Below are 12,171 nucleotides of genomic sequence, written 5' to 3'. Positions count from 1 at the left end.
CCCTGATCCAGCTCATTTTAGACTATCTCCTTCACCTTAGAGCCCAAGGGTTGGCGCCCTTGTCTGTCAAGGTGCACTTGGTGGCCATATCGGCATTCCACCCGCTGGTGCAGGGGCACATGGTATTCTCCCATGCTATGACTGGCCGATTCCTTAAAGGGGTTGGATCGCCTTTTCTCATATGTTAGGCCTCCAGTGCTGCAGTGGGACCTGAACTTGGTGCTGGCCCGCTGATGGGTCCCCCGTTTGAGCCGTTAGCTACGTGCTCCTGGTCGCATCTCTCGTGGAAGGTAGCCTTCCTGGTGGTGATCACATCTGCTAGATGGATCTTGGAACTCAGGGCCCTGACCTCTGAGCCCCCGTACACAGTGTTCCATAAGGACAAGGTCCAGCTCCGACTGCATCCTTCATTCCTTCCGAAGGTGGTCTCAGTCTACCACATGGGTCAGGACATTTTCCTGCTGGTCCTCTGCCCCAAGCCCCATGCATTCAGTGAGGAGCGCTGCCTCCATACGCTGGATGTGAGATGGGCTCTGGCCTTTTACCTGGAACGGACTAAGCCGTTCAGGAAGCCTTCGCAGCTGTTCATCGCCTCGGCCAAATGCATGAGGGTTTGGTCGATCTCCACTCAACGGCTCTCCAACTGGATCACCTCGTGCATCCAAACCTGTTATCACCTAGCAGGAATCCCTCCACTGTCGATTGTGAGAGCACACTCGACTAGGGCACAAGCCCCATCAGCTGCCTTTTTAGCCCATGTCCCCATTCAGTACATTTGCAGGACTGCCACATGGTCTTCAGTTCACATGTTCACCTCACATTATGCGATCGTCTCCCAGACAAATTTCCCCACTGTATTTTCCACTGAATGTATCCGATGAAGTGAGCTGTAGCTCACGAAAGCTTATGCTCAAAAAAATTTGTTAGTCTCTAAGGTGCCACAAGTACTCCTTTTCTTTTTGCAAATACATACTAACACGGCCGCTACTCTGAAACCAGACAAGGGAAGACGCCGGGTTCAGAAGAGCTGTGCTCTGCCCCGAGAATTTGTGAACTCCTACCCACCTCCAACAGATATAGCTTGGAATCATCTATTATGGAATATACATGAGCAATCATTCGAAGAAGAAAAGACAGTTACCTTTTCCATAACTCATGTTCTTCAAGATGTGTTGCTCATGTCTATCCCGCCCTCCTTCCCCTCTGTCAGAGTTGTCTGGCAAGAAGGAACTGAGGGTGGGGGGAGCGCGCAGCACCCCTTTTACCGCGCCATGGAGGCACCACTCCAGGGGTCGCTTGGGGCACTCCCCTATCGATACTGCTAGGGGAAAAACTTCCGGCACTGGTACACACGGCGAGCACGTGGAATAGACATGAACAACACATCTCGAAGAACACCAGTTACAGAAAAGGTAACTGTCTTTTTTTTGCAAAAAGAAAAGGAGTACTTGTGGCACCTTAGAGACTAACCAATTTATTTGAGCATGAGCTTTTCATGAGCTACTGCTCACTTCATTGGATGCATACCGTGGAAACTGCAGTAGACATTATATACACACAACCCCGACCTGGGATAGTCTATCTACTACCCAAGATCCATAAACCTGGAAATCCTGGGCGCCCCATCATCTTAGGCATTGGCACCCTGACAGCAGGATTGTCTGGCTATGTAGACTCCCTCCTCAGGCCCTACGCTACCAGCACTCCCAGCTACCTTCGAGACACCACTGACTTCCTGAGGAAACTTCAATCCATCGGCGATCTTCCTGATAACACCGTCCTGGCCACTATGGATGTAGAAGCCCTCTACACCAACATTCCACACAAAGATGGACTACAAGCCGTCAAGAACACTATCCCCGATAATGTCGCGGCTAACCTGGTGGCTGAACTTTGTGACTTTGTCCTTACCCATAACTATTTTACATTTGGGGACAATGTATACCTTCACATCAGCGTCACTGCTATGGGTACCCGCATTGCCCCACAGTATGCCAACATTTTTATGGCTGATTTAGAACAACGCTTCCTCAGCTCTCGTCCCCTAAAGCCCCTACTCTACTTGCGCTATATTGATGACATCATCTGGACCCATGGAAAAGAAGCCCTTGAGGAATTCCACCATGATTTCAACAATTTCCATCCCACCATCAACCTCAGCCTGGTCCAGTCCACACAAGAGTTCCACTTCCTGGACACTACAGTGCTAATAAACAATGGTCACATAAACACCACCCTATACCGGAAACCTACAGACCGCTATTCCTACCTACATGCCTCCAGCTTTCACCTTGACCACACCACACGGTCAATCGTCTACAGCCAAGCTCTGCGATACAACCGCATTTGCTCCAACCCCTCAGACAGAGACAAACACCTACAAGATCTCTATCAAGCATTCTTACAACTGCAATACCCACCTGCTGAAGTGAAGAAACAGATTGATAGAGCCAGAAGAGTTCCCAGAAGTCACCTACTACAGGACAGGCCTAACAAAGAAAATAACAGAATGCCACTAGCCGTCACCTTCAGCCCCCAACTAAAACCCCTCCAACGCATTATTAAGGATCTACAACCTATCCTGAGGGATGACCCAACACTCTCACAAATCTTGGGAGACAGGCCAGTCCTTGCCTACAGACAGCCCCGCAACCTGAAGCAAATACTCACCAACAACCACATACCACACAACAGAACCACTAGCCCAGGAACCTATCCTTGCAACAAAGCCCGTTGCCAACTGTGCCCACATATCTATTCAGGGGACACCATCACAGGGCCTAATAACATCAGCCACACTATCAGAGGCTCGTTCACCTGCACATCCACCAATGTGATATATGTCATCATGTGCCAGCAATGCCCCTCTGCCATTTACATTGGTCAAACTGGACAGTCTCTACGTAAAAGAATAAATGGACACAAATCAGATGTCAAGAATTATAACATTCATAAACCAGTCGGAGAACACTTCGATCTCTCTGGTCACGCAATCACCGACATGAAGGTCACTATCTTACAACAAAAAAACTTCAAATCCAGACTCCAGCGAGAAACTGCTGAATTGGAATTCATTTGCAAATTGGATACTATTAATTTAGGCTTAAATAGAGACTGGGAGTGGCTAAGTCATTATGCAAGGTAGCCTATTTCCCCTTGCTTTTTCCTACCCCCCCCCCAGACGTTCTGGTTAAACTTGGATTTAAACTTGGAGAGTGGTCAGTTTGGATGAGCTATTGCCAGCAGGAGAGTGAGTTTATGTGTGTGTGTGTGTGTTCCCGGGGGACCCGGGGGGGTGAGAAAGCATGGATCTGTGCTGGAAATGACCCACCTTGATTACCATGCACATTGTAGGGAGAGTGGTCAGTTTGGATGAGCTATTACCAGCAGGAGAGTGAGTTTGTGTGTGTATGGGGGTGGGGGGGGGGTGAGAAAACCTGGATTTATGCTGGAAATGGCCCACCTTGATTATCATACACATTGTGAAGAGAGTGGTCACTTTGGATGGGCTATTACCAGCAGGAGAGTGAGTTTGTGTGGGGGGGTGGGGGCGGAGGGTTAGAAAACCTGGATTTGTGCTGGAAATGGCCCAACTTAATGATCACTTTAGATAAGCTATTACCAGCAGGAGAGTGAGTTTGTGTGTGTATGGGGGTGGGGGGGTAAGAAAACCTGGATTTGTGCTGGAAATGGCCCACCTTGATTATCATGCACATTGTAGGGAGAGTGGTCACTTTTGATAAGCTATTACCAACAGGAGAGTGAGTTTGTGTGTGTGGTTTTTTGGAGGGGGTGAGGGAGTGAGAGAACCTGGATTTGTGCAGGAAATGACCCACCTTGATTACCATGCACATTGTAGGGAGAGTGGTCACTTTGGATGAGCTATTACCAGCAGGAGAGTGAGTTTGTGTGTGTATGGGGGTGGGGGGGGTGAGAAAACCTGGATTTATGCTGGAAATGGCCCACCTTGATTATCATACACATTGTGAAGAGAGTGGTCACTTTGGATGGGCTATTACCAGCAGGAGAGTGAGTTTGTGAGGGGGGGGCAGAGGGTGAGAAAACCTGGATTTGTGCTGGAAATGGCCCAACTTGATGATCACTTTAGATAAGCTATTACCAGCAGGACAGTGGGGTGGGAGGAGGTATTGTTTCATGGTCTCTGTGTGTATATAATGTCTACTGCAGTTTCCACGGTATGCATCCGATGAAGTGAGCTGTAGCTCACGAAAGCTCATGCTCAAATAAATTGGTTAGTCTCTAAGGTGCCACAAGTACTCCTTTTCTTTTTGCAAAGACAGACTAACACGGCTGTTACTCTGAAACCTGTCTTTTTTTTTGTACATAATTCTACATTTGTAAGTTCAACTTTTATGATAAAGAGATTGCACTACAGTACTTGTATTAGGTGAATTGAAAAATACTATTTCTTTTGTTTACAGTCGAAATATTTGTAATAAAGAAAAAATATAAAGTGAGCACTGTAAACTTTGTATTTTGTGTTGTAATTGAAGTCAATATATTTGAAAATGTAGAAAACATCCAAAATATTTAAATAAATGGTATTCTATTATTGTTTAACTGCGTGATTAATTACGATTAATTTTTTTTAATTGCTTGACAGCCCTAGTTAAGAATGTTTTAAGTTTGTAAGGCCTAGCACTCAAAAGTTAGGAAATGCCAGTATTCAGCAAAATTAGGGTGGATTTTTATGGTGACAGCAAAACGCACATTCCTGATATCAAGCTGACTCCCACTCTTGCCAAGTTTCAAGTCCCTATTCCAAAGCATGAAGGTCCTAGAGCTTCTCAATGAAATGGTAGTAAGATTTTTTTTAAAAAAGGGCAAAACAACATAATCTTCTCTAGCTTTGCTCTGAGAAATAGCAGAGCTGTTTTAGCTAAAATTTTCAAAAAATAATTTTGTCTGAGTTAGACACCCTTCATGGAAAATTTCAGCCTGGATCGTTAAAGTTTGGCAAATATAAGGTCTGTTATCAGTTGCTTGTAAATGGACAATGTTAGATGGCCTTTCTTAGAGCTGTTTCTGCCAGCTCTCCCCATAAAGGATGTTGTTATTAGCTCTATTTACAATAAATTTTAGTATCCACAAAAATATGGTATACAGAATGTCATTTTATACTTTTAATATTAGAAATGTATTTATACTTCTGAAATGTTCATTTCATGCCACTACTACAAAAGCAAATTTAATGTGAACCATTTCAGACAACCACAGAACAAATTATATGTGGAATTTTCAGTCATATCTTGCTAACAATGTGCACATCCTGATGGTAAGAAGCCCTAAGGTGACCACATCTATTTACAGTACTTACAGAATAGAAAACTTTGTGTGGTTTGGGAAAAATTGGCTCACCATAGCATAGACAATGAAGATACTTTCTAACACCACAATTTGGTCTGAATGCTTCAGTCTTACTTTCTTGTAGTTTTGCTTAAGTTATTTATTCTTAACTGTCTTGAAGAACAAAAAGGCATGGATACTAAACTTAAGTGGGGACAAATCGTAGTATTTCCTTCAAAGCTGGCTTTCAACATCACAGGTGCAAAGGGCAAGAATAATATGTTTGTTCCCCACACTTTGGATGTGTTTCTTCCTACTGCTATTACCAACAACTATCATCAGAAAAAGAGCCAGCACAAAAGTCTAGTGGAGTGAGCATAACTTTTAGGTATTTGTTTGTAAATAAAATTATACATAGCACACACACCCTCCATGCACACATCCCTATGTTAAGAATGTTTTAAGGTTGTAAAGTGTAGCACTCAAAAGTTAGGAAATGCCAGAATTCAAGTTGCCTGTTCAACCTTAATATGCCCCCCCCATGATTATGTAATATGACAGTCTTTAATTACATTAATTACTTTTTTCCTCCATAGGACCCTTCCGTCCTGTCCCTCTGCACCTAGTCGTATGCATTTGAGTTCGACGGTTTCCTCCTCCTCCATACTGCCGAGGCATCAGTCTGACTGGCCTCAAATCTGCTCAACCCCTTGTTGGAGCATGTGAATTGTGGCTGGCACAGAACTCTGTGTGGGTAGATCAGACTCAGTATGGATGGAATGTTCAGGGAATTTTTCTGCCAGCCACAACAAACTTCTGAGATATGTAAATTTATATTTTCAGAGGCTTATAACTCAGCCAAATTTGGGTGAAATTTCAGAGACAGAAAAAGAGCATAGGGCATGAACCAGAGGTGGAGCAGATGCTAAAGTTAGGAACCATGGATTACAATGACTTCACTGACTTCCTTGCAACAGTTGAGGAAGAGTTAATGAAGCTTCCTCCATGCACACACATGCCCATCTACAAATGTTAAGTCTCTGCCCCAGAGCATGGAGGTGCCTTAGCTTCTCAGCAAAACAGTTGTAAGAATTTTTTAACATGGGCAAAGCAATGCATTTTTCTCCTAGCCTCCATCTTGGAAACAGATGAGCCATTTTTGCTGAACTTTCCCAAAAAATTCATCATGAGGCAGATACCCAGCATGAAAATTTCAGCTCAAACAGTTATTTTGCCAAAGATAACAGAACCTTCTAATTGAAAATGTTAGGCAACCTTACCTATAGGTATTTCTGTCAGCTCCACTTACAGTGTTTGTGTGTGTGTGTGTGTGTGTGTGTGTGTATCAAATGTTCAAAGCTGTCCGCTAAGTTTGGGTGCCCAATTTGTGACAGCAATTGGAGGTCTGTGGCAGTACTTTAAAAATGTCTGCTCAGTACTTTAAAAATCAAGCCTAAGGTGACTCAGGTTGTGCATCCAGAAATTGAGGCACCCAAAACTGGATGCTCATGAAAATTTAGGCCTTATGAAATTTGAATGTTGTAAGTTTTTTTCAAAAGTAATTGCATTTATTTCTTATTACGTCTGTTCTTGTTTTGTGTTATTTCTCAACAGATGACTCAGAGGTGATACCTGTATAAGTGTTTCAAGTTTTTTCCTACAAGATGTGTTCCACATATCCAACAAACTGGGTCACTTTTGATGATGAACCCCTGTCTCAATCTCCTCAAAAATCAGTGGAAAATAGTAATACCTGTAAAGCAAATGGTCTTAATCTCAATCTTGCTAATATGCATGAATCTTCAAGTAGGTCAACTTCTACAAACAGAACTCCACTTTCTTCTCCTGTAGCTGACTTTTACTTAAATCCTGGACCTCCTCGTAACTCTCCACTTTCTACACCTACCAGAGAATATCCAGGAAGTCGCTGTATCCCCAAATCAGGAATTCACATCCTTTATCCTATTCCTGAACTGTCATCAAACATTAACCTTCACCCACCACCTGGGACTTGTTCTTCCTTAGCTTTTCAGAAACTGAGCACTGCACCTAATGATAATCCACCTAAGATTTTAGTCTCTAAACAAGGAGTCCCGGGTGAAATAAATCCTACTTACCAAGAAAGCTGCAATAAATTAGAAGATCAGTTGGAATTGGAACGCTTCCAATATTTTCAGAATGACTGTGCTTTTTCAAGTCTATTTTGGAAAGAGGGGTGTTCAACTAGCATGTCTCCCTATAATGTTGACACACAAAGAAAGGATAAAAAGCTTTGCAGAAGTATTTGCCGTCCTAAAGAAAAAGACACTTGCCATGATCAGAAAAGTCTCAATCAGAATTCCTTCAGTTATATCTGTGAAAGGCTTGAACATTTGCAAACTGATACTTTGGGAAGCCTGTCTGCCTCCAGCTTACATGCATGGCATAATTTCTCTCCTTTCATTCCATACAGTCTCTTCAGGAGCCAGAAAAAAGATGGTTGGCCTTTCATGCTAAGAATTCCTGAGAAGAAGAATATGATGTCATCTCGGCAGTGGGGTCCTATTTATCTTAAAGTCCTACCTGGAGGCATTTTACAAATGTACTATGAGAAGGGCCTTGAAAAACCTTTTAAAGAATTCCAGCTCCAACCATACTGTAAACTGTCAGAACCCAAGCTAGAGAACTGTAGTGTTTCAGGAAAAATCCATACCGTGAAGATTGAATATGTGTCTTATACAGAGAAAAGAAAATACCACCCCAAAGCAGAAGTGGTCCATGAACCAGAGGTGGAGCAGATGCTAAAGTTAGGAACCATGGATTACAATGATTTCACTGACTTCCTTGCAACAGTTGAGGAAGAGTTAATGAAGCTTCCTGCCATTTGTAAGCAAAAGAGAAATTATGAGGAACAAGAAATTATACTAGAAATAGTGGATAAGTTTTGGGGGAAAGTCACTAAAACAGAAGGAAAACTTGTAGAAAGTGCTGTCATCACACACATTTATTGTATGTGTTTTGTGAATGGCAATACTGAATGCTTTTTTACTTTAAATGATCTAGCACTCCAGAAAAGAGATGAATTTTATTTTGACAAGGACCTGGAGAAGAAATGGATTGATATTCTTGACTACCATTTCCATAAGTGTGTCAAAACACATGAATTTGAGCAAACTAGAATTATTAAGTTTACACCATTGGATGCCTGTAGGTTAGAACTGATGCGTTTCAAGACACTGTATATTGGGCAAGACCTTCCATTTTCTTTAAAGGCTGCAGTAGTTGTTCAGGGAGCATACATAGAACTTCAGGCTTTTATAAACATGTCTTCTACTTCTCTGATTCCAGCACGTTTGCATTCCATGAAATACTGTGAAAATGTCATGATATGCTTTCCAGTTCCTGCACAGTGGATCAAAGCACTTTGGACCATGAATCTCCAAAGACAGAAGTCCCTAAAAGCAAAAATGAACAGAAAAACATGCCTTGGTTCTTTACATGAAGTTGAATCTGATCCTGTAATTCAGGTCTCAATTGGAACAGCAAAATATGAAAGTGCCTATAGGGCTGTAGTGTGGAAGATAGACAGACTTCCGGATAAAAACTCAAGTAAATATATTCTGCATTATCAAAATAGTATTTTTTGGGTACAGCTCTTCTACTGGAGGAGCCTGATTCTTCTCTCATGCTGATCTTATGTAACTTCACTGACTTTCCTAATTTACACTAGTGTAAGGGCCCAGTCCCAATGCAACTCCCATTGTCTTCAATGGGAGATGGACTGGGCCTTTTAATGAGAGGAGAATTTGACCTTAAATGTTTTTTCTAATGTGCAATTTCATCTTGATGGTGGTAGCTTCTTCTTCAATACTTGTACTACAGTAGTGCCTAGAGCCCGTAACTGTGACCAGGGCCCCATTGTTCTCAGCACTCTGTAAACCCATATTAAAAAATGGTTCCTGCCCATGAATATCATACAATTTAAAGAGACAAGACAGACAAAGGTGGGATGGGAATCAAAAACAGACCAGCATCACCGAGCTGGTCAGTGGCAGAGCTGGGACTAGAACCTCGGACTCTTAAGTTTATTGCATCTTCTTGCCAAGTTTTAGTGTCAGTGTAGTTAGAAGGTGATGTAGTCAATCTCCCTTGGTGTCCAGAGGTCTATTGAGTTTCAACATTGACATGTTTGCTTTCCTTGTGAAAGCACAGCCATCTAGTACCACGTTTGTGAACTAACTAATATTCTAAGTTTGTATTCATAGAAAAATATAAACACTGACACCACAGTGCCTTCGGTTATATTCCTTCTCTGTGGTCGTCATACCTTAAATAAATGCTCACTGCAAAAAAAAAAAAAAAAGTGAACTAAGCTTTAATTAGGGCTGTCAAGCAATTAAAAAAAATTAATTGTGGTTAATCGTGCGATTAAAAAAGTTAAGCATGATTAATCGTGCTGTTAAACAATAATAGAATACCATTTATATAAATGTTTTGGATGTTTTCCACATTTTCAATATATTGATTTCAATTATAACATAGAATACAAAGTGTACAGTGCTCTCTTTATATTTATTTTTTATTATAAATATTTGCACTGTAAAAATACAAGAAATAGTATTTTTCAGTTTACTTAGTACAAGTACTGTAGTGCAAACTCTATCATGAAAGTTGAACTTACAAATATAGAGTTATGTCCAAAAGTAATTGGATTCCTACAAGTCCACTCATTCCTATTTCTTATTCAGCCAATTGCTCAAACAGTTTTGTTTACATTTGCAGGAGATAATGGTCCCACTTCTTGTTCACAATGTCACCTGATAGTGAGAGCAGGCATTCGCATGGTACTGTTGTGGCCAGTGTTGCAAGATATTTACGTGTCAGATGCACTAAAGATTTTTGTGTCTCTTCATGCTTCAACCATCATTCCAGAGGACATGTGTCAATTCTGCTGATGGGTTGTGCTCGATAATGATCCAAAGCAGTGCAGACCAACGCATGTTCATTTTCATCATCTGAGTCAGATGTCACCAGCAGAAGGTTGATTTTCTTTTTTGGTGATTCGGGTTCTATAGTTTCGGAGTGTTGCTCTTTTAAGACTTCTGAAAGCATCCTGCACACCCCATCCCTCTCAGATTTTGGAAGGCACTTCTGATTCTTAAATCTTGAGTTGCATGCTGTAGCTATCTTTAGAAATCTCGCATTGGTACCTTCTTTGTGTCTTGTGAAATCTGCAGTGAAAGTGTTCTTAACACAAACAACATGCTGGGTCATCGTCTGAGACTGTTATAACATGAAATATATGACAGAATGCGAGTAAAACACAGAGCAGGAGACACAAAATTCTCCCCCAAGGAGTTCAGTCACAAATTTAATTAACACATTATTTCTTTAATGAGCATCATCAGCATGGAAGCCTGTCCTCTGGAATGGTAGCCGAAGCATGAAGGGGCATACAAATGTTTAGCATATCTGGCATGTAAATACCTTGCAACGCTGGCCATGCGAACGTCTGTTGTCACTTTCAGGAGACATTGTAAATAAGAAATTGGCAGCATTATCTCCTGCAAATGTAAACAAACTTGTTTGTTTTAGCGATTGGCTGAACAAGAAGTAGGACTGAGTGGACTTGTAGGCTCTAAAGTTTTACATTGTTTTGTTTTTTAGTGCAGTTATGTAACAAAAAATAATCTACATTTGTAAGTTGCGCTTTCACAATAATCAGATTGCACTATGGTACTTTTATGAGGTGAATTGAAATAAATTATTTCTTTTATCATTTTTACAGGGCAAATATTTGTAATAAAAATAATATAAAGTGAGCTGTGTACATTTTGTATTCTGTGTTATAACTGAAATCAATATATTTGAAAATGTAGAAAACGTCAAAAAAATTTATATACATTTCAATTGGTATTCTGTTGTTTAACAGTGCAATTAAAACTGCAATTAATTGCAATAAATTTTTTAAATTGCGATTAATTTTGTTGAGTTAATTGTGTGAGTTAACTGCATTTAATCGACAGCCCTACTTTTAATCATACACATAGAAATTGTTCATTTTTTCCACTGGGGAAACCAGTTAACTTTATTTCATTCAGGAAAAATAGAATTTTTTAAAAAGAGAAAAATATGAATAAAGATTCATTTTTAAAAACCTTATTTTTAGTGACAGTTTCAGATTAATAGAACAATGCATTATTTTCATGAGGCATAAAAAAGACTAAAAAATATCTTGCTCTGTCTTAGTAAGTGCTGGAGAATGAAGGCCCCTTGGATATGCATTGTGTATGTGAGGCTTTTGGAATATTTTGTGCAAGGCAATGACAACGATTACATTCTCTTGTATGTACACCATTTTCAGAAATTATACCTTCTAGAAATATGGGTGCAAGAAGGTAGATTAACAAATGGATCAAAATAGCAAGATATCTTATATTTTACCACCTAGCAGTTCAAATTACATCTTGAAAAAGCCCAGCAAAACTTTAACCCTGTTAAGTGCAGCTTTCATTTATACTTTAGTACAAAGTCACCACCTCCAATCAACAGCCTTCCCTGTTAGACCCTCCATCACTCAAAAGTTTAAATTCTAAACTGTTTTTTAAAAAAGCAGATAAACTCTTTAATGTAGTTCTTTCCCATTTTTAGCTTTTATATCCTATATCTATAGCCCTTTATAAGCATGCTCATGGTTTAAAATAATTAGGATGTTAAATTTTCCCAGTTTGATATTGTGTGTGTGTGTGTGTGTGTGTGAGGGAGAGAGAGATTCTTGTAATGGAAATATAGAACAGACACACAAAGAAGGGAAATATTACATTTAAATTGCTTCAACCAGTATGTGAACTGCATATGCACCTGCCTACTGTTTGAAATTTCATC

The 12,171-nt window shown here is 40.6% G+C and overlaps 1 protein-coding gene across 6 annotated transcripts in view; it reads left to right on the top strand.

Annotated features, from left to right (window-relative positions):
* Positions 1-12,171, top strand: part of STON1 (stonin 1) — a 93,404-nt gene that overhangs the window by 38,187 nt on the left and 43,046 nt on the right. For all 6 annotated transcript variants that reach the window (XR_012158277.1, XM_073339230.1, XM_073339231.1 and 3 more), the window contains one exon: positions 6,922-8,895. Coding sequence is in view for 5 of the 6 variants with exons in the window: in XM_073339230.1 (XP_073195331.1) it covers positions 6,972-8,895 (1,924 nt within the window). In the remaining variant the exon portion in view is untranslated. The remainder of the gene's footprint in view (positions 1-6,921; positions 8,896-12,171) is intronic.

The sequence above is a fragment of the Lepidochelys kempii genome, chromosome 3 (assembly GCF_965140265.1).
Source record: "Lepidochelys kempii isolate rLepKem1 chromosome 3, rLepKem1.hap2, whole genome shotgun sequence".
Classification (NCBI taxonomy): domain Eukaryota; kingdom Metazoa; phylum Chordata; order Testudines; family Cheloniidae; genus Lepidochelys; species Lepidochelys kempii.
Note: the sequence above shows the minus strand (reverse complement) of the source record. Positions and strands in the feature narration are given on the sequence as shown.